Source organism: Pieris napi, chromosome 1, assembly GCF_905475465.1.
Source record: "Pieris napi chromosome 1, ilPieNapi1.2, whole genome shotgun sequence".
In the NCBI taxonomy this organism is placed as follows: Eukaryota; Metazoa; Arthropoda; class Insecta; order Lepidoptera; family Pieridae; genus Pieris; species Pieris napi.
In genome coordinates, this window is record NC_062234.1 from 12,349,350 (window position 1) to 12,373,067 (window position 23,718).

General features: G+C 33.6%; 3 protein-coding genes across 7 annotated transcripts in view; 2 read left to right on the plus strand and 1 right to left on the minus strand.

The window, feature by feature from the left end:
• The window catches only part of LOC125048507 (peroxisomal leader peptide-processing protease), a 63,627-nt gene that overhangs the window by 16,733 nt on the left and 23,176 nt on the right, over positions 1-23,718 (plus strand). The window contains exons 1-2 of one of the 4 annotated variants that reach the window (XM_047647215.1): positions 22,812-23,012; positions 23,084-23,115. The exons of 1 other annotated variant lie outside the window; for it this stretch is intronic. Coding sequence is in view for 1 of the 3 variants with exons in the window: in XM_047647213.1 (XP_047503169.1) it covers positions 23,331-23,336 (6 nt within the window). In the remaining 2 variants the exon portion in view is untranslated. Of the gene's footprint in view, positions 1-22,811; positions 23,013-23,083; positions 23,116-23,313; positions 23,337-23,718 lie in introns of those variants that run through there. 2 more of the 4 variants (XM_047647214.1, XM_047647213.1) reach the window with 2 other exon arrangements.
• On the plus strand, positions 16,346-22,482 carry LOC125048537 (putative nuclease HARBI1). Of its 2 annotated transcripts, XM_047647249.1 has the most exons (4): positions 16,363-17,018; positions 17,583-17,827; positions 18,880-19,648; positions 20,657-22,482. In XM_047647249.1, the coding sequence occupies exons 1-4, from the start codon at positions 16,772-16,774 to the stop codon at positions 20,686-20,688; spliced, it is 1,293 nt and encodes a 430-aa protein (XP_047503205.1). In that variant the 5' UTR covers positions 16,363-16,771; the 3' UTR covers positions 20,689-22,482. The 2 variants fall into 2 exon arrangements, with proteins under 2 accessions (XP_047503195.1, XP_047503205.1); XM_047647239.1 differs by lacking the exons at positions 17,583-17,827; positions 18,880-19,648 and having other exon boundaries at positions 16,346-17,018.
• LOC125048544 (class E vacuolar protein-sorting machinery protein hse1-like) lies at positions 17,875-20,661 on the minus strand. Its single transcript, XM_047647261.1, has 2 exons — positions 19,752-20,661; positions 17,875-18,842 (listed from the first exon to the last, which is right to left on the minus strand). The coding sequence occupies exons 1-2, from the start codon at positions 20,157-20,159 to the stop codon at positions 17,910-17,912; spliced, it is 1,341 nt and encodes a 446-aa protein (XP_047503217.1). The 5' UTR covers positions 20,160-20,661; the 3' UTR covers positions 17,875-17,909.

Sequence of the window (23,718 nt, forward strand, 5' to 3'; positions counted from 1 at the left end):
ATATTAACAGGATTACAAAATCTTCATAACTTTTGCGAGCCTAAAGGTCCCACGACCTTTGTTGCGAAGCAAAATTTGACACCTGAATTATACATATCGGTCAACGGACGGAATATGACACGCAAAATTTCAGGTTCCTTGCCTTTTGAGGACTCTTAAATATTGTATAATATATACTTTGAGGTACAAGAGTCCTAATTAGCGCTTAATCTAAAGTCTTATATTAACTCTTTAATATATATATATATCAGAAGTTAAGGGCTTCTACAATTTAATAATAAACGTTTTACGAAAAAATTAAGGCGGAATAGGAAAGACGACTCCACAGACTGGAATAAATATAAACATATGACGTCTATATTTGCACAGTGATTCAAAAATAAGATCTTACTGCATTATGATATTACGAAACTAAACAAGCGCGTGGTAAGAGATTAATTATTATTTAGATAATGATTTAAAATATGAAGTATAGTTTGTTTTATTAATTCGCTTTGTATTATTTGAATATGTCACTATTAATGCGAGCATGGTACGTATTTTTTTTATGTATAGCTAGCTCTTTGTGTGTATAATAGACACATAAAACATGTTTCATAATAACGTGCGATCTAGGGACCATTAGTACAAGAACATACTGCATCAATGAAATTACATTGACAAGGAGTTGCCCTTTAAAAAGCAGTTCCTTGTTCCGATGACTTTTCTATTCAAGTTAACAATTATGATAATGACGGCAAACAAAAACATCTATCAAAGACAAATTTGTGGCGGAGGTTGTTCAATCTTTTTGTAGGAAAATACTAACAAAAATCTTTTGGGGGAAAGACAAAACATACCATTACATCTTTATTGTGGGGGGTTTGTTTTTAAAAATATTTTTTTAATGAATCTCTTTCCACGATCTAATCAAAAGCAGGCCTTTAGCGACTCAACCCTTCAGCAGTTGTGCAACTACCAAAATTAAGTTTTCTAATTGGCAGTCAAGTATATGACAAGCCCGGAACTCTGCCACTCATTAACAAATATCATGGTAATCCTCTTGTCCATCTACTGACTTTCGAACATATTAATTATACTACATAATATACTGTAAGTAGTGTTGGCCTAGAGGAGCGTGCTACTCTCATCCTTGAGGTCGTAGATACGTACCCCGGGTGTGCACCAATTCAGGACTTTAATTCTAAGTGTGCATTTAACATTCGCTCGAACGGTGAAGGAAAACATCGTGAGGAAACCGGCTTGCCTAAAACCCAAAAACTCGACGGCGTGTATCAGGCACAGAAGGCTGATCACCTACTTGTCTTTATATTGACGAAAAATGATGATTTTTTTACTACAAATTTTTCCCTGTTTTCTTCGCGAGATTACCAAATACACGCCATTTTAAAAGGTAAAATAGTTCTGCTAGACCAATACTGCATAGACATTGCGTCAGCGCACCTCCCACCAATGCAAGGCTGACGCACTATTCAACGTTATTACATTATTGATTGACAGCTTAACAATTACCTTGGGTTTGCAAATTAGTGGATACAAAAGTTTAAAATAAATAATGATTTCACAAAACTATTACAAGAAATCAAATCCTTTATTATAGCGAGAAATAGAAATATTAAACTGTTAATTGATTTTTTTAAATACTTTATATATATATATATATATATATGTACATAAATTTGGTAATACAATAATATCTAAGTTCAAAATAAACATATTTTTTGTTAGATATCTAAAATATTACGTTATCCGCCTTGTTCAAAGTGCCCAAAACTCATTTTCCTAAATAAATTTAATCATACATTTTCAGAATCCTGACTGCATTTTTTAATGTTTGTTTTTCTTAATAAACCTTTACGTACGTAGTCACGAGTTTTCGTCAGTCTAATCTTATGTTTGAATGTTCATCATTAACATGCGATGACACAGACTTCTGTGTGAGGCTTTTATCATCTCTATATTGGTGTAAAGAATATATTCCCTGAAACACCATACGAAAATCCACCCGTATCACCTGATGAGCTTCCTGACCGTTTGCCCCCCGTTCTATAAAAAAAACAACACATACATACCATGACCCTTATTATTAACACTGTATAAATTAATAATACAAAATTATTATTGTGTAATGAGAAACATGCTAATTTTGATTTGTGAATTAAAGTGTTTAATAGGGATTTTTATACGTTTTTATTAGAATTTCTTTCACTTGAATCTAAAGATATTTTGATGACTAGAACCTCGATTCTACATTAAATATATCATTCGCACAACGGCCTCTATTATAAAGTAACACCCGTAACATCTACTTCAGACGTCCCTAGTAATAATTTTCTGTAAACGGTTATTATTGTATGCTTGAAGATTGGCCATGTCGACTAATTTACATAGAGACAGACGAATTAGATATATTGGCATATTACAGTAGACAAATAAGTACAGACACCGCCTCACCCTGACTCCTATAACCCCAAACGGACGATAATAATATGAGCTTATGATTTTATTTTATCTTTTTAGTAAGAAAATATAAGAGATGGAAAAAGTCCCTGGCCACTATGGCAGAGGAGTAGACCGAAAAACAAAAACCTTAACGGAAGGTATTCCATTACGACCAGGTAATAGCGAGAAGAAGAAAATTTTGGCGTCAATGACAATTTTTTTTTTACTTTATTTCGGTTGTTGAATCACAGTACTTTAAGTCAAGACCAAATAATCTGTAGTCGAACAGTTTATAGTTTATATATTTTGGATTGCTAAACGATAAAGTTACTGACATAATACCTAAATAAAAATAAACCTTATCTAGACTGACGATCCCTACAAGGAACACGGAATTAATTTTAACTTCGTAGGAAGTAATTGCTAATCTATTTATAAACACTAATAACACTAGAACAAATACAAAAACATGTGGAATGTTACGCCCGTATAAATAATTTTACATGGTGTAATTATGTATATATTTGTCTTGGTAATGTAATTGTACTGTGGAATTCGTTTATAGAGCCAGATCACGCTTTTTGAGGGCTTTATCATTTGATAAGAGATTTGCTAAAATTCTTACTAATAATAATTGTAACCGCAGCCCACGGAGTAAATATAATAGTTTATTTGCGAATATTTATGAAAGAATGATACAAACATGTTATGGTGGTACAATAGAAAGTTCGCATATTCTGCCACACATAATGGTGTGCAAATTTGTCCTAAAAAGGAATTTTACATAGAAGTTACATTATGAGTCACAACAATTAATTAATTATTATATTATTTATCACATTATTAAAATATATTATTACGTTATCAAATTAATAATAATTATAATGTTTCACGCAAATAATCATTAAGTAATAAGAATATTTTTTTTTTCTTCCAAATGTAATACAATAAGTCCATTTTTATAAACTCTAGTAGGAAGATCGATAATCTTTTTGGTAAATTAATTAAACCTTGATTGCCATACAAAAGGTTTTTTTTATACAAGTCTAGATTTATTTTTGGCACAGCCAATTTCTCCCATGTCTACTTCAACAGATGTCACGATATTTATTTATGTGAACGAATAGGGACATTTCTAAAATATACATACATTGAAGAGATAAAATTCAGAGTTTCTTAAAAGCCCATGGTAGTGGGCGCACGATCAATGGGGAAGCTTAGAGTGACTAAAGCATTGTACAAAAAGTCCTTACGATTTACTACGTATTTTAACCTATCTCTTAGTTGGTTTGCAGTTTCATGTGGGCGCCTGTGTTCCGCTGGAAAAACACGCTGGGGTTGAGACTCGCACGCTTTAACCTCCAGACACTGGTCCTAATTATACTCTGAAGGTATTTCAAATGTGTCCGAACAACCAGTATAATTTATCGTAACGAAGAGACAGCTCTTTTCAAATGGACCTTCCATCGAAGTTTGGTATCCAGCCTCATACCTAGGTACTTATCAGATTGATAATGCACTATGATGTTATCAATATACATTGGCTGATAATTTGACGTTTTACCATGTGGACTGATTTAGATTGCATAAGGCCTTATTAAAGTACAATATTTTTTTGTAAATATCACTTTTCTCTTCTGTCAGATAATAAGCGAAGCTGTAAACTTCCTCTTCGGGTTATTTCAAGAAGAAAAGACCGCTTATGGGATATCTATGGAAATAATTATATTACAAATAATTTTTGATATTGATGGGTGTCTGTGACTCAGAAATTACGGGGTATCGGGTCTTTCCTTAGACCACAAGTTAAGTGTTCTTCTAAATAAGTGACAAATATTAAAGTAAACAACATATTCTTGCCTGACAAAGAAAACATTTTTATTGGTTATTTAGAAAACAATTTATAATAAATCTTTGAAACTAAAAGTTCTTAATAACATCATAAGTTATAAGAGGACCTTCAGCTATAAAAAAGTAGAACCCACGCCACTAAAACGGATTTATTGGTATAGTATTGCCAGGAGAATGAAATGTATTGAACAATTAAAATAATGATATCCTTTAAGACTTCTTTGAAATTGAATGTTGGCGTTAAAAATTGATATGTGTATTATGCTCAAAAATATCAGTTATTGTCGTCACAGAATATAATTAAGATAATTGTTTCATATAATTATTATTTGGGAATACCATTATCAAACTTTTAACCGACAGATATATAAAAAATCATGTAATTTTACCCTTTCTTTGACGTCATTAGTAGTGTTAGGAATTCCCATGATTCAGAAGTTTAACATATTGTAAATTGAGTTTTATCTCAACCTGTTAAGGTTTAATATAGTTTAAGCTGTGTTTATTTTAGGCCTGAAGCGGAAGATATGTGATAAGGAAATATCAGAGAGCAATTATTCAGAATACCACGTAGTATATCGTATATAGAAAGTCATTACACACAGATAGACTCGTATAATCAATTCCCACAAAACGAACAAGCGAAAGGGCGATCTTTGTATAACTATGTACCTATGTACTTAAAACTTACTTACTTTTCAGGTCTGGGCCTCAGATTTCTGTAGCTGTTTCATGATCACTTTTAAATCTAATAGGCTAGTAGGTGATCAGCCTCCAGTGCCTGACACACGCCGTCGACTTTTTGGGTCTAAGACATGTCGATTTCACGATGTTTTCCTTCACCGTTCGAGCAAATGTTAAATGCGCAGATAGAAAGAAAGTCCATTGGTGCACAGCCGGGGATCGAATCTACGACCTCAGGGATGAGAGTCGCACGCTGATGCCACTAGGCCAACACTGCTCTATGTATGTACTTAGGTTTAAGAAAATCGTTTTCCCCGCCATCTGTAAGCTTAGGTTTAGATTCGAGTCGAGACGCAGCGTTAAAGGAAAGATAAGATAACTTCATAAACTAGATTTAACTTGATTTCTGCTCGCGTACGTCAGGAATGTATTGAATTTTTCGTGCTAAGTCGAGACTAAAACTATAAATTTCGCCCATAGATCGTTTAATCTGTTTCCTGTTGGAAATGTTGAACGGGAAATTTTGTATTACGTAGATTGAGTAGCCTAAATTAATCTATTATAATTATCGAATACATAAGAAACTAGAAAGGTCGTAGATGCGTCACGTGATATGATTGTAGATATTATTTTATTTATTTATTTATTACAGAAATACATACATTAACCTCACAGACTATGCCAATACGATAATGTCGAGAAACATTAAAAACATATAATATAATAAAGTACATATATAGTATTAAACACATAATATACACAATATTGCAACTGTGAATTTACTCTGCGAACATATAAATATGTCGATAGTGTCGGAGACAGCATTCAGTAGGCGCAACGTCTTTGATAACGGATTATCTATAACTATTACGTAAGTATTTCCATACTGAAAAGGTTTATTTCGTTTCCAAATAAAAGTAAGATATGCTCAACGTAAAATGACGCTTCCCAAACCCTAAAATATATATATATATATATATATATATAATCACAGAAAAATGATACTTTAAAAAAAAATTAAAACAATTTTGTAGAGTTCTGTTTTTTTTTTAATTATTAACAAGCATATATATCAGTACCGGATAAAGGAATTCAAATGAACACAGATAACATTCAATACGAGTAAATTTGAAAAGTAAAATCGCGTTGGTCAAGGACCGACATACCAATTTCAATTAACACCAGTTTGAAAGCGTACATATGACCTTGCTCTTACTTGTCTATGACGAATCCTTCATCTAGGTTGCGTCATTTTTATCCTTTACGAAAATCTTTTATGGAGGACCAGCCTCACTTTCAACAAAAATATTGCAGTCTTCAGAAAAAGTGTAGAAGAAGCTCTATTAAGGTAAACTTATGTAGAAGAAAGGCTTTAAGGCAATTATAATTATTCTGCTTTATTTTAGTTTTTCTCTAAAACATTAATTTAAATTAATTAATTAATTTAATTAAAAAAGCTTAAAATGAGGACAATCAGATACTTATGAATATATGTTATACGAGTATAAAGGAAATACTTATAAATAATTGTATACCACAGGAGTGTAAAACGAAAGACGAAGGCCGACAACGCACTTGCGAGCCCTCTCTCATGTGAGTGTCTACTGTCTATGGTATCGCTATCACTTAACATCAGATGAGCCTCCTGCCATTTGGTTTAATTGGTTTATAACACAAAAATTAAATCGTTTGTGATAAGATGATCGAGCGTAACTATCACGCATTATGACGTGTATCTAAGAGTATTAGAGTAGTATTAAATATTATATAGGTATTAAGAATATCCATAGCTAAATGACCATACACACCCCACCCTCACTTTCACACCAGTCAATAAAAATGACTAAATACATATATGTATTTAATAATTGTTATAGATTTTTTCCTTTTGTAAATGTTAGATCCTTTTTGTATACTACTATATTATATATTACTAGCTGCCCCCGCGAACTTCATTTCTCCTTAATGCCTAGTCTACCTTTTTAGTACATACCAACATGTTGCTATGCTACTCCAGAGACTGTTCGGTTTTCCGGAATGAATTTTTTTAGGTTTTTCTGTGATTTTTCTCTATAGGTATATATATAAACCTCAGAACTCAATTTATAACTTCTTAAATAAAAAATAGGGGTTGATCGTAGAGGTTAGATGAAAATGAAGGGTTGTATGTATTTTTTTATGCTGTATCATAAAAAAATAAAACAAAAAATTTTGTCTAAAAAATCAATAATAGCCGATTCTCAGACTTACTGAATATGCATAAGAAATTCATAAGAATCGGTCGAGCCGTTTCGGAGGAGTATGTTTGATTTTTGTTATATATAATTTATGTTAGCTAAAGAATTACGAAACAAATAAATGGTGATACTGTTGACCAATCACAATCAAAGGAAACACATCGTCGTATTACATCTGTCATTTTCAGCAAGTACGGTTTAAAAAAAATATGCCGTTTGACAATTAGACTAACTAGATAGTATATACATTTTTCGTTGCTCGGCAGATAATGAGGCAATTCAACTTTCAGTTATCAACTAATCAGTGACTCACAGTTACTTAACATCATTCATTAATCTGTCAAAATGCTCAACATTTTTTTTTGGCGAGATCAAGACTGCGTCATCGTCTGCGCATTTTGTTCGTCGAATCGTAAAAAAAATAAAAAACCGCAACTCGGCTGTCGGTGTTTAATTTTATATAATTTAAGGCTCATTTCAGCAGTTATAATATTCGCTGAATATTTCATTTGGAATAGTGCCTTGTAATGTGCGGTATAAAGGTAATTAGTACTTGAAAAATCCAATATTAGGCCAAAATTTTTAATTTATATGATTACTACAAAGTTATTCTGTTCATTCATACAAACATTGACGACTCATTGGTCTAGTGGTTAGTACCGCTGACTGCGAATCCATGGGTCCCGGGTTCGATCCCCGGCTGAGAGGAACATCGATGTGATGAGCATTTGGTATTGTGCTTAGGTCTTGGGTGTTTAAATATGTATTTATATGTCTATCTATCTATAATATGTATGTATATCCGTTGCCTAGTACCCATAACACAAGCTTCACCAGCTTAGCATGGGACTAGGTCAATTGTGTGAATTGTATTTAAAAAAGAAATACATAAAACCTCAAGCTCTTAACAACCCGCTTAATGTGTTACTTGAATATTAAATAAAAATATTATATTCAATTCAACATACTAGTACTAGACACATTTCTCTTATAGTAGATAGGTATTTTTGGTGTGTAAGTATTGATTTGCTAGCTAGAAAACCGATTTATTCAGCATTAACCGTGATTGACAAACAAGTAACTTGGTATGCGCTTACGCACACTGACTCGTACCAAGTCGACATGCAGTCTGCTACATTCATGCATCCCGCATACAAATCACTCTTTAAATTTCCAATAAAATGTTTCTTATTGCATCCAATGAAAACAAATAACTTAAATACTTTATTAAGTGAGGCCAATATATTTATTGCCATAACACAAAAATGGTTTTAATTCATTTTATTTTAGGTAAATCTTTTTGTTCTATTGCGTTACAGCGATCAGTGACCGTGTCAAACGATACAAGAAGTTGGATAAACTCTTATGGGATCCATAGTTCCCTCATAGTCTCGACTCTGAATCTTATCTAGGGCTAACCTTTATTGAAACCTTTGTTGAAAGACGAAAACATAACGTCTTCCCATTTTTAATCTATGGAGTTTGGAAATGTAAAATGGCGACGCCTATGACAATTGACGTTTATGTATTCAATTCACTAACATTATTAAATAATGGTGGCCATGTCTTTAGTTAGAGGCTTCTTGGGAGCAAAGTGGTCGCCATAATCGTGCTCCAACACGTGTCGTAACCGCAAAGTTATTTACAATTTATTTATAAATCACATATTTATACCTTAATTTCCGAACAATGCATGATTTATACGCAAATATTGTTTTGTTTTTAACTCAATCGTACTTTTACAATTTGAATTAAAGTAAAAAAAATATTGTATGAGACGTGTATGATAACTTATTTAGATATTGAATGGCAATATATCTATTATAAGTGAGTCAAGCACGACATTATCACTCCTAGAATCATATAAAACCACGATTATCGTGAAAATCAGCTGAAGATAAGTGGATACACTTTGTTCTGTAGTTTAGAGGGCACTTAGCGAAAATTGATATGCAATATGAAATTCAATAATTTAATAACCAGTCGGTCGTGGATTTGTTTGTTTCGAAAGGAATAGTTAAAAATTCTTATAATCATTTATTTAATATGTCTCCAAACATCAAACATATAAACAAATAATTATTAAAAGTGAACACCGAATGAGAAAGAATCACTGGAAAAGGAATTACAAAGGGCAGACATCGCAATTCTAACTCTTGTTACTGACACCTCCTCAAGTTGAAGAATACAGCAAACAAATAAATAACACAACGCACTTGCGAGCGTTCTGGTGAGTATCCATAGGCAGCGGTACACTTAATGCCAAGAGACAGTCACCTTAATAAACATCTTTGTGTCCTTGACACGACAGACAGTCCCTTGTGCAGATGCTGTTTCAGCGCAGAGGAATCAATCAATCACGTAGCCCTGGAGTGCGTTGGGGCTTCCCAATAAACAGCAATCCTCGGAGCAGTGAGGTCGCTATGGGAAGCCTGCGAAGTGCTTAGGAAACTTCTGAGCTTCTGGAAAGAGCTAGGCTGGCTTAATTAGCCAGGACTTAAGGCACAAGGGATCAAATATTATTCGGAAATACGGAAACTGAGTTCACACTACACTACATTACACTATCCTATACCACATGAGCCTCGTGCCCTGGACGTGTGCTTCAAAAAGAACGATTACAAGAATATCATAATGAAGTTCGGGTTCATATCAAAGTAATTGGCCCACCATTGGCATTTTTGGTTGGGCTTGAGTGTGTGACTCTTGACTCTGAGGTCGAGTGTGATTTTTTTTATTGCACAGGGGAGAAACAGACAGAAGGCTCACCTGATGTTAAGTGATACCGTCGCTCATGGACACTTTCAATGCCAGAGGACTCGCGAGTGCGTAGCCGGCCTTTTTATAATTGGTAAGCTCTTGAGGGACACAGACACGCTGGTCATTTGTCTATAAAAAACTGTTCAAAGAACAGGCGCAATTCGAGGTCAAGAGCAATACAAAGCACCGCCACTGGATAAAATAATTATCAAAATAATTTACCTAGTCGCAAACAGTCCAACACCCTGAAAACTTCAAGCATACCTATTTATAATCTAAAGAATAACAAATGAATGCTTGACGCAATCTTCCGGAGTGCTTGAGCACCAAGTGGGTGTGAACGAAGCAAAAATAGTTCATAAAGGAATGTACCTATTTGAAATTGGTCTATAAAAGTTGTTATGATCTCTGTTTTTATCATAATTGACGTGCGAAACTTAAGCCGAAACGAATTTTTGTACGTTTTATCGCTTTATCGCGTGTAATCTGCTACAAAAGTTCGGTATTAAAAACTATGTGTGTGTCCAATATACAAACATTTACAGAACATCTCAAACAATATCTTGTTAACCTGTCCTATTCTGATACTGAAAATATTATTTATATTATTAAATTTTTAAAATACTGTTTACGTGTCAAAAGGAAGAGACTGGCTGCCCACAACACATGGAATCCTAGTGTGGGGGCCAGTGCACTTTACTTTATCTAAATATCTTGTATATTGTGCATAATAAAGTTTTTTCTTTCTTTCTTTTCTTTCATATAAATAGAATTATTTCCATCACACAAATATACAGTATTTACAATACCTACATTACATAATAATAAAAATACCTACCTACATTATATAATAATAATCAAAATATATAATTATTTTTCATTTATTTTTACTAGAAGATTAAAAAAAAAAAAAAAAGTTTTGTCCCTATGGCAGTGTCCCTTTAACGCTGGCAGCGTTTCATCACTGTATTGCGATACTTATTCGTTGAGTGAGGAAAGCACCAGCTCTGGGGTCACCGGCACTATCTATCAGGCGCCAACTTAAATCTTTAATTAGCGCATGCGGCCGCCCCAGCTTTTTTGCTTGTATCTAATATTAGTTATGGAGATTTCTTTGTATATTTAAAGTAACAATATTTCACTATTATAACGTCTTTACTCCCCAATGTTGCAGACACATTTAATTTATCCTTAATCAGCCCTATCTGCCCGACAGACGAATTAGACATTCTCCTGATCTGTTCATCGTACGACCAAGTGTTAACTGTGCAAATAGAATATACATATTTTACTTTAATATCTTTTATAATCTACTTTAAATATTTCTTTTTATTAGAAATCCTAGTTAGGTTAGGAAATCTTTTCTGTCGAATATCCAGAGTGATTTATTTTATTTTTTAAACTAGTATTTTTTAAGGCTTTTAAAACTAAAAGAGGGTACACAAATTATATTTTAATTTATATAGATGCCATCGACATCGGAGATAAAAGATAGGAAAACATTACGTAGAATATGTTTGCTAAATAAATGTGTGTAATTTAAATTAGTACATATTATTATATCCTTTATATATGAATTTAGTAACGTTCCATTTATCACAACGATGTTAAATATATTATCAAATACTACTAAATAATAGAAAATAGGCGCCACAATATGCTATAAAAACTGACCTTCAACTTAGCTACACGTTCTAACGAAATATTAAAGTAATGTTATAAAAAATGCTAATTATTTAAATATTGTTCAGTTTCTAAGCTAGAAAAAAACAGTTTTTCCTTGGTAAGTAAGAAAAAAAGCATTAGTATACAGGCTTCCGAATACCGTAAGAAAATACATACATGTTAAATTGTTTTCTTTCGGGTTTCTTCTAGTCGGTAACAAACTAAGTTGTAATGAGTTTGCACAACTGAAGCAGCCTACAGCTATGAGCTTTAGGCATTCATTGATATCTTTAATAATATAGAATCGTTTTTTAAAGATAAGTAAATTTTATATACATAATATACTAGCGGAAATGACTGATGAATTATTAATACAGGTAAAAAATGTACAAAAGCATTGCAAGTATAAAAAACGTGAACTTTTTGCTTCTTTTGTAACGCGTTCAACAAAATAAATCTTTACAATAATAGTATTGATATTCAGAATATCTTTGAACCTAATTATTGATATAAAAAGTACATGTTAAAATACAGTACAGTTAGCTACTGGCGCGGATTATAGCTTAAGAAGTTCCTGCGTCCAATTCCGTGATTATCAATCTATCGGAAGAGACACCTGTCGGCGCTCAAAGGAATCAATCGACATGTCACTACGACAACCAAGTCCCGTAATCTGCCCGTAATTAAACCCGTTCAATATGTTATAACAGTATATTTGATTAATTTTTTGCTCCTTAATTCTAAATGATTTTTGATTTGACCTCATAATTGACAGACATAATTTACAGTACTAATCGCTTAGCAATAGTAAAAGATGTGCTCTAGAGAGTGAACCTTGTATGTCTCGAGATATTCGTCAATATTTTTTATACAAGGTGTTGCGCCTATCATGACATACATTACTGTGATAGAAGTTGGTAATGTTTTGTCTAGTTTTTATATAATAGGGGGCAAACAAGCCTACGGGGGGGAATAGGGGACAAAAAGGGCAGTCTTCGCAGCCCATGGACACCCATGTTTAGTGGGTTGCCGGCCTTTGAGGGGTACACACATACTTTGAACAGTTGGAGGTCGTATCTCTCAGCGAAGACCCCCAGTCGGGAGTCGATTCGCTAGTTCGTAAAAGAAAGTGTCTTGTGAAGCGGACTGTGGAAAACTTCCAACCATATGAAATTTTCAATTAATACGGCTCGATCGAAATCCAAACAAATCTTCAGAACATTCACGATAGTACACTTTGTAGAAAACGCATAGAGATGCACATTGCGTAGAGAGAGAATCAAGCCGATCAGTAAAAATGCTTTCAGATTGGAACAAAAGCACCTAGTGCTTAAAAAAACATTTTAAACAGCATTATTTAAAAGTACTCAATGACTTCAAAAGCCGGCGATACAATATGAATTACATGTGAATATCGTGCCATATCATACAATCACAAATACATGGTCTAGCGACCATAAATAGTCTCGACCATGACCTGTCGGAATCATTTCCTGACAATATAATATAATGAATCCCTCTACATGTTTTGGACGACTAGGGCTACATATAACTTCACTACCGAACGATTCTTAATCCCTATTGCAACAATTTCAAGTAGAATTTTCAGGTTTTTGTTGTCCCCACAAAATTCAACAATATATCGTCAACAAACACTTTAACAAAATTGGTCAATTTACTAATACTTTAATATATTAACTAACTACTGTAATATACTTTAATATATTTACTCGAGTGCGTTATATCGTAGACATAAATCAGAATAAAAGATTCAGCAATAAAAATAAAAACTTAACGGTTTACGAGATCTATTTCTCACTAAGAAAATTATAACATTTACTATGTGAAAATATACTTACTAATAGGTACATTACACTAGCTTTTTAATTAACTGTGTACACTAGTAAAAACAAGTTACAACAGTGGGCAAAAAACAAAAGACTCCTTAAGTAGAATTTTTTTAATGAAGATTTGATGCACAAACAAAATCTATAACGTGACCACAAATGCAAAACAACTAGAACTTTGATTATTCCAACCCTATATTCCTTTACGTTTAAACATAGTGTTATATTAATATGACTATGCAATAAACCATGGAAATCAAAAGTTAATCTATTGTATCATTAACTTATCGGCAGGAAAACGACTTCAAAGAACGAGAATAATGTTTTCTAAGAACCTACAGTACAGGGTCCTGAAAGGGCTAGACTTACGTCATAGCAAGTATTATAAAGAAATCATAATAAAATTAATATATTTTATGTAATCTTTATAATTGCCACTATAGCGTAAGCCTCGCTTACCAAATCAATCGTACCTATACATCTTTTCATTCGGATTCTATTTAAAAAAAGATATAACCTTCTAGGCCTGGGCCTTAGATTTTTCTAAATAGACAAGTAGGTGATCAGCGTGACGGGTAATAATCTAATACGATCTCAGGAATGAGAGTCGCACGTTGTAACGACTAAGCTAACACTGCTCAGGGGTTCTATATAGATCGATTTGATGATTTGAATTTATTACAGCTAAATCAAGAACAACGTATATGTAATTAAAATCAAAATCGCTTAGGGTATCGAAACTGAGGATTCGCGTTTATCAATGCGCAATCATTTAAAGTTATAACATTCTTACATTTATGATCATACGCTACGGATTAAGTCTAGGACTGTCTATTTAATTTTTTAAAGATAACTGTAAGTTTGACCTTCGTGTCTAAATACTCGTGTACTAAATATGGTAAAAGTTACTATATATATTTCTATATAACTAGCGGACCTGACAGACGTTGTCCTGTACACATGACTTTACTAAAAAAATGAAAGATTTCATCAAAATCGAGTTCAGGAGTTTTGCGCACGCACAGTAGATATATATAATATGTGTGTTTGATTCAATTATACTATAAATGTGTTTATTTACGATTTTTTTACTAAGAAGCCAGATATTTGAATAGAATTTGAATAAATCACTAATTTAAACAAACGTATTTATATTGTAGTGATTTTCCTGATACGGTCTTACATTCTTAATTTATTGAGCAATATGTGAATCATATCTTTTTTTAATTGAATGGCGCCCGACTACCTTCTTCTAAGAACCTATAATGGGCTCAAACAATTATTAAGTTATAAATCACTGTTATATTGCTAGGGTGTATACAATATTGTTAAAGGATGGATGGAATAAAGAAATACTTAAGTTTATTTTGATAACAAACGTGATACTGTTTTTTAGCTAAATAAACAATGTGAGGTCAAATGGTGTATGGGGTGGACATATTTTTGTATGTATTATATTTTTTACAAACTTTATCAGACCAATTGTACGCAATGAACACAATTTGCCCGAAACAAAAAAATATACTTTCTATTAATTCCTTTTTATCGCTGGTAGAAGTTGCAGGCATTATATTGGATTATAAGACATGAAAACTTGTTCATGGAATTGTAATAAACGTTTTGTCTTGACAATCTACAATTATATATGTTTACCCTTGTTAAAATTGTATTGTATATATGTGAGTAATCCACATAATGATTGTAGTAATAACGCAGTTTACCCCTACTTTTCCATTTGTCTCGTCGTGGAAAACTGAATGTCAATAAAATTTCCTTTACTAAGATTTTTCTCGTGATATTAATTACGATAGGAAAACCACAGTATGCTATGACGCGGATGTTATTAACCTGCATAGTTCCGCAACTAAATATTTGACATTTACAAGTAATGTTTACTTTGAAATTCTATACAATTTTTTTTTTTAATTTAACATAGATAAAATAATTCCGTGCCCTCGGAGAATTTTTTTTAACAGTTGTGGTAACAAATAATTAAGCAAATAAAACATTTTCGAATGAAATTACTGTGTTTCTTAATTGAAGTTCAATTTGGTGACACAATGCTGTCAAATTAAGAGAGAAATTGGCTTCTTTAATTGGTTTAATTAAATACATAAATGGAAAAACTGTCAATTTCCTAAACAAAAGCCCTAAATTTGACGCACGTGTAAATTAATTGAGAGATGACGAAAAAGTAATTAAAACGTGTCGTTAATTAATTGTAGCAAGGATAATCTCAACTATATTCTATAGTTGATGTACTAATGAATAACTGATAACGATAGGTATTTTTCCGGGTTAGTAGTCACAGGCTGATCATCTACTTACTAGCAAAAACTTTGTATTAACATAGAATTTACTACTTGCTTTATCTACGGTTTCAGGACGAAAATGACACTTCGATACCGGAGTATGTACACACACTAGTATTTACTATGACCAGATCTTATTAGATAAACCTGATAGTCGATAGACAGTCTTTGTATAAAAAAATTAACGAAAATGCCAATAACGAAGTTACAGGTTGAACAAACATCCACGAGGACTGAAACTTTAAGATGTCGGATTTCTTTTATTCTAAAGCAAACTATTTTTTTAAGCATATAATAAAATATTGTTTACATTGATAAATATAATTTTTGAATAAAACGACAATCATAACATTAAACATATTATGTTTAAAATAGCGCCATCTTACGATTACTTAATTAACTACCTCAATTCTTAACTTCTTGATTTGAGGTGGAAATTGGAATTAACAAAGTGACATTTGAAGTTCGACATTAACGAAAATAACCATTCCTCTCAAATCTCAATCAAAAGTTTTTTACTACCAATAAACAAAGTTCAACAGCTGATACAGTGTTGCCAACTTAGTGGATATTCCACTAGATCTGGTGGTTTAGATATACGTTTTAGCGGGCGAATTTTGGTTTTAGTGGCTAGTGGATTTTTCTAGTGGTTTAGTTTGTTTCATTCAGTGGGATGCTACGACATTTAACCACTAGCACGATTGATATCTTTATAGGAAAAGACGAAAACATTTACCTTATTAAGGAATATTTTGTCATTATGTAGGCAACTCTGTAAAATTACGTTGGTTATTCTCGGGAATTTCCCGAAACAAGTTTATGAATTTCTTAAATTATTTTGATTATGGACTTTATTCGTATGACTAATAGGTCAAATTTGATTTGAATTAATGAGATTTGTATGTGTTCGTTTCGTATGCATGCACAAAAATAGAAATACACAACACAGATACTTAGTAGTTTTGGTTATCCTATGCATCGGAGTGTTTGTTTAAAATTCAAGTTTAGTTTATTTTTAAAACAAAATGCCAAAAGCGCAATATACGCAAAAGTTCCGGGATTGTTGGTTACGGGACTCCCAATTAAAGGACTGGCTGCAAGTGATAGAAAGTACAGCTGGTCCAATTGCAAAGTGCAGATTATGTGGCTCTGTATTGAGAAATCATTACGGAGATTTAAAGAATCACGGATTATCGAAAAAACACTTGCAAAATTCAAAGGTACGTACGTAACTAATATAATATAAATTACGATGTGTCAAAAATTTATTTTAATATAGTTGTATTATATTATAAATAAGTTTTAGTGGTCTATATAGCCAACATCAACTTTCAAAGAATAAGTAGGCCCTTTTTAGAGTTCCGTACCCAAAGGGTGCCAACGGGGCCCTATTAATATGCCTCCGTTGTCTGTCCCTCCGTCTGTCAGCGGGCTGTTATCTCATAAACCGTAATGGGTCCGCGAGACGATCAAGTGCACTTGACAAGTCTACGTGCTTGACGATTTCACTTGACGAGGGACTTGACGCGACTTGAAGGTGCCGTCAAGTCCACATGCCGCAGTCGTTCACCGCCCTGTGCTCAGGAAAGTGGCCATCGTAATAATGGTTTCCAACGCAGACAAGGCATTCCTTGCTATAACTCTAGCGGTATCTATCACAGAAAAAGAGAAAAGAAAGAGGCGATGGTGTAAGGAATGGTATAAAATGAGATATCGATTCACGCATGAACATTTGCAAAGAACTCTTCAAGCAACTGAGCCCGACGATTATAAAAATTTTCTAGTAATGGACAACGATTCTTTTGAAACATTGTTGGAGTTGATTCGACCCAATATTGAAAAGCAAGATACCAATATGCGACAAGCTATTCCTGCCAGCCAAAGGCTCTCTATAACTCTAAGGTACTTGGTCACTGGTATGGACTTGGAAGATTTAAAGTTTATGTGTGCTGTCGCTCCTCGTACTTTGGATTTAATAATACAGGAGACGTGTGAGGCTATAATTCAAAAGTTAAAAGAAAATATTCGGGTATGTATCATATTCATTTATTTTCATTTATCTTAACCAAAATAATCATAACAAAAATTAAATACTTAATGTGATGGTGAAATTAAAAAGAATAGAAGTGTTGTAAGAACTTAGCCGCAGTCTGTGATTCTTCTTCTTGAGTAGCTGGGACTGGTATATAAATTACGGGGTGTTCACGAGATAGAATTGGCACTTGCATAGGTTGAGATGATTTGGTATCATGCACCGGTGTCTTGCCTATGACTTGTGAGTGTGACTGATGTGGTGATGGTGACTGGTATGTCAAGGTTGAGTGGTGTACAGTTGGTGATGGCACAGGTGATGGTGACTCATGTGGTGCGGGTGACTGGTTTGTCAAAGTTGAGTGGTGTACATTTGGTGATGGCACAGGTGATGGTGACTGATATGGTGCGGGTGTCTGGTTTGTCAAAGTTGAGTGGTGCCCACTTGGTGATGGTGACTGGTATTTAAAGGTTGAGTGGTGTACATTTGGTGATGGCACAGGTGATGGTGACTGATATGGTGCGGGTGACTGGTTTGTCAAAGTTGAGTGGTGCCCACTTGGTGATGGTGACTGGTATTTAAAGGTTGAGTGGTGTACATTTGGTGATGGCACAGGTGATAGTGACTGATACGGTGATGGTGACTGGTATGTCGTAGTTGAGTGGAGAGCATTTGGTGATAGCACAGGTGATGGTGACTGATGTGATGCGGGTGACTGGTATAAGTATGTGTATGTGGGCGAGCTAGCAGGCAAGATCTGAACTCCGTTTCTTGACAGTGATCCCATTTCGGCTTCAAATAAAATGTCATTTATTATTTTCTCCGCATAGCGTCTTTGATCTGGTGATAAACGTTTGAGTTTAAGAGCCCAGCCCTTCGCAATAATATCCGATTCAGAGTCATCAGGTTTTTTGAAATAATGTGATGCTATATCTATCAGGTCCTGCTGTGATGTGTTTTTGCTTTTCTTTGATTGTGACATCTCTTTTTGATAATTGGATGACAAGGAAAACTGTAAAAAAAATAACCTATGTTTGTACTATTCACAGGTACCGAGAACGATCGAGGACTGGAAAAAAGTAGCCAAAGATTTCGAGAGACGATGGAACTTTCCCAACTGTATAGGTGCTGTTGATGGCAAGCACATCGAAATAGAAAAACCTTCAAATTCGGGATCTTACTATTTTAACTATAAAAAGACATTTAGTATTGTTCTCATGGCTATTGTAAACGCCAATTATCAATTTATGATGGTTGATGTTGGTGCAAATGGGCGGATGTCAGATGGTGGAACTTTAAAAAATACAAAGTTTTGGCAATTGTTTTCTGAAAGTGAAAACAAACTTAATATTCCGGAGCCATGTGAGTTACTAGAAAGCGATAAAAAGTTTCCGTTTGTACTGGTAGGTGACGAAGCTTTCCAACTGACTCCAAACTTCATGAAGCCATACAACAAAGCCGTCTTGACAGACGAAAGACGGATTTTCAACTATAGATTGTCAAGAGCCAGGAGGGTGGTTGAAAATGCTTTTGGCATCCTGTCTTGGCGCTTCAAAATATTTAAAAAAGACATTGGACTGCATCCCGATAAAACGCGAAAAGTTGTTTTGGCTGCCTGTCACTTACACAACTACTTGTGTGAAAAAAATAAAAACAAATATATTCAACCAGGAGATATTGACATTGAAGAACCAAATACCACAGTCACAAAAGGTGCGTGGAGACAAGGACGGCAATTGTTAAATATAGAGCGAGTACGAGGAAACTCGGCAAATGAGGCAAAAAGAGTGCGAGATGACTTTTGCGAGTACTTTAATGGTAACGGTTCAGTCCCTTGGCAAAATAATTGCCTAATTTAGTTGTTTAAAAACATACTTTAAAGTAAAGTGTATCTTTGAATTGTAAATAAAAAATGTTTTACCTCACTGCTTAAACTGCTTTCAGTATCACTTATACACATTTGGTCTGACAGAAATAACAGTTCATTGTAATAGTAGAGTGACGGTTTTGGTACATCATCGGGAGACACGCCAGACCGTTGTGCTTGTTCAATCTTTTTTCTTTCTTTGTTGAAGTTGGTTCTTAAAGCATTAATTTTTTTCTTCAATAAATCTTCGGTGTAGGCAGGTTTATATACTCGAAGTGCTTTGACTATGCTTGATAAAGCAAGCGACCTTTTGTTTTTATCCGCATACTCCTTACTTTTAATTTTCCACAATGCAGGATGATCTCTGTAGAGAGATATTAATAATAACACAAAATCACGCTCGGTAATTAGGTCGGCGCTTGCCGCCAAAGCCACGTCTCGGTCCGGTTCGTCGTCCGCCATCTTCGATGTTCCGGCCGCAAATGAATAAAACTTGTCAAGTCGCGTCAAGTCGCATCAAGCGCAAGGTGGTACAAGTGCCGTCAATCAAATTTTTTGTCAAGTATGATCAAGCCCGTAGATACTTGACGGGACTTGTCAAGTCAACGCTGTAAACGATAAATATTCACTTCAAGCACGTAGAATTGTCAAGTGCACTTGATCGTCTCGCGGACCCATAATAGGTAGAAAGTTGAAACTTCCACAGAATATGTATTTCTGTTGCCGCTATAACAACAAATAATAATAATAATAAATGAAAGGGGGCTCCCATATATATGTAACTATAACTGACTGTCAAATATTAGCGATTACAAACTTAAAAAATTGCGGTTGGAAATTTGAATCCGTCATTGGATTTTTTTTTCTTGAACTCTACATGCGCGAGTCCGACTAGCACTTGACCGGTTTTTATTTTACATCTGCTTGTATATATAGTTTACATTCCGTTTCTTTTACAGATTATAGCTACGCAACCAAAGTTGCCTTTTAAACGAGAAGGCGTGGGAAAAAAGAAAGAAGAAGCTAGGCTAGCATTATTTACAGCAGCACATACCAGCCTACGTGTAGTAGATCATATGGGAGAAGTGGTGAATCACATGCACAAAGAGGACGAAAAAATTCATTTACATAGGACAAAATGTTCTCAAATTATAAAAAATGTGCTATCACCCCATTTCGCTGAAAACTTAAAATAAGATTTGAAAGATCAACCCTATAGTTTATTGATAGACGAATCGACCGATATTTCCGTTCACAAATATCTGGGAATAATAATCATTTATTACAGCTGCAGTCACAAAAAAATAATGTCTACATTTTTAGATCTTCCAATGCTGAACGAGTGTGATGCAGATGGGATTGTTGGTACCATAAAAGCGACACTCGCTAGATTTAATATACCTCTACAAAATTTAATGGGCATCGGAACAGATAATGCGTCCGTGATGACCGGCGTCAATAACGGTGTATATGCTAAACTGAAAAAGGATTTGCCGAGTTTAGTTTTGGTGCGTTGCATTTGTCACTCTCTGCAATTGGCAGTATCGGCAGTAACAAAGCAATTTTTACCGAGAAATCTCGAGTTTATTATTAAAGAAACATATGATTGGTTCAATCGATCTTCGTCAAGGCAAGCGGCTTACAAAGAACTATACAAACTTATAAACGACGGTCATGATCCATTAAAAATTGTACAGTCTTGTCAAACTCGATGGCTTTCTATAGAGTCCGCAGTTGCACGCATTTACGCACAATGGTTGGAACTGAAAACACATTTTAATATGGCCAAATTGAAAGAAAGGTGTTACACAGCAGAATTGCTGCATGGAATGTATTCAGATGACGTGAATTATGCGTACATTTCATTTATGTATCCAATTCTCACTGAAATTAACAGAGTGAATAAATTATTTGAATCGAAAGATGCAGATCATACAAAACTGTACGACGAATTGACAAATTTGGTTGATTCACTTGTTACCAAAATAGTACTGCCGACCCAGAAGGTAGACGTTTTTACGCAAAACATTAAAGATTTTGTTGATAAGAAATGTTATTTGGGGTACAGATTCGAATCTTTTGTGTCAACGATGAGAGAAAAAGGACTTCCACGGAATGAAGAAGAAATGATACGTAATAGGTGCATCCAGTTTATTGTGCAGTTGGTTAATGAACTGAAAAACAGATTGCCCGAAAACTTAAAGCTCATGAAAAATATGAAAAGAATTAGTGTAGATTGTGCACTGTCTCACAATAAAGAGCCGATCACTGACCTGATCTTACATTTTAATAAAAATCAAGAATACATAGCGAAAGTTGACGAGCAGTGGCGTCAAATCCATTTACTCAAATGGATAAATACAAAAAATACCAAGGAATTTTGGTACGAGGTGCTGGATTTCGAAGACATTGCAGGAGAAAACCGATTTGAAGATTTAGCCACGTTTGCTATATCTTTATTAGTTTTACCGCACTCTAATGCTGAAGTAGAGCGATTATTCAGCATGATGAATATCGTGAAAACAAAACACAGAAACCGAATGAAGCTAGATCTACTGTCATCTATTATGACAATCCGCGCAGGTTTAAAACGCGAAGGAAAGTGTTGCAATAATTACATCTTGCCAAATTCTGTAGTCCAAAAAATAGGAACGAAAGAAGTGTACTTAAAATCAGAAGGTGCAGAGGAAACCGACTCTGCTGAAGATGATTTTTAACGATTTTGTATGTCTTCTATTAGTTGTTTTGTAATGAAAATAAACTAATTTTATAATTCAATTTACAATATTGTTCTTTTACTGTCAAAAAATATATCCTAGCTGTATGCCTATCCATCTAAAGTAAAGAGTGACATAGACTACTGTTAACTTCAGTAAAACATGTGTTTCCCGCGGTAAAAACTAAAAAATAGTGCTCGCGGGCTGCTTGCCTAACCTCCTATCTGCGGACATAAAAATCATATCGATCCTATATTTCCTTTGAGCGTAAAAGAAGGATAAATAAACAAACACACTTACATTTATAATATTAGTTAGTGTGGATATTAGTGGTTTTCTGGTGGGTTGCGACGGCAAAATTGGTGGGTTCGTTAAAATTAAGTTGGCAACACTGAGCTGATAGGGACAGGTCAAACTGTGAATACAGTGTTTTTCTATGTTGTGAAACAATATTTGTCGCAAAAAACAAATTTAAAAATTGCAAATCTATTTGTTGTTTTCAATTAAAGAGTTGCTGGAGTTATTAGAGTTTAAACTTGCTTAAACTTACAAGAGATGTTTTGATAACCTCAAAGAGTAAACAAACAACACATACAAGGTAACTTTTAATTTTATATTTTTACTTTTAAAGTATATTTATTTTGTGAACAGTACATTTCCATTTTTAAGGTCATAGATCAGAGTTTAAGTTGTGAAACTTTGTAAGTATCAGCTTTCTTATTTCTAGATATGGCTGGATTAAATGATAATGATAGTACATAATTATTTATTTCATTTTGTTTGTAACTAGATATTACTAGATTTATCATGCTTTACTACAAATAAGTGGATAAACAAGATTTGTAGATTAGTATTACTTAGAAATTGCTTATGAGTTTACTAGAAAGCAAAAACATAAAATAATTGTGGTTCCAAGATGCTGGTATGTCTTAATATTGTATTCATTTAAATTTATAATTAAAAGACAATGAATTTAGATTTATGAAATTAACTATAACAATGGATTGAAGTAATACAACTTGCGTAGTTTTAATAAGCAAATCAGAATAATAAAAACCACTTAAATGTACAATTAGATATCTATGAAAATAAGCAATCTGATTATGTTTGTTTTGTTTGGAACAAATTTTTTATTATGTTAATTCCTTATTAGATATTGTTTTTTTTATATATGTAATAGTGTCAACTCTGGTGTAATACTAATGTTTTTTAATTTGATTATTGTTAAGATTTGTGTACAATAACAATTAAAAAGTAATCTTATCTTATTTTGAACCCCCATGCATTGTGGGACAAAAAAATGT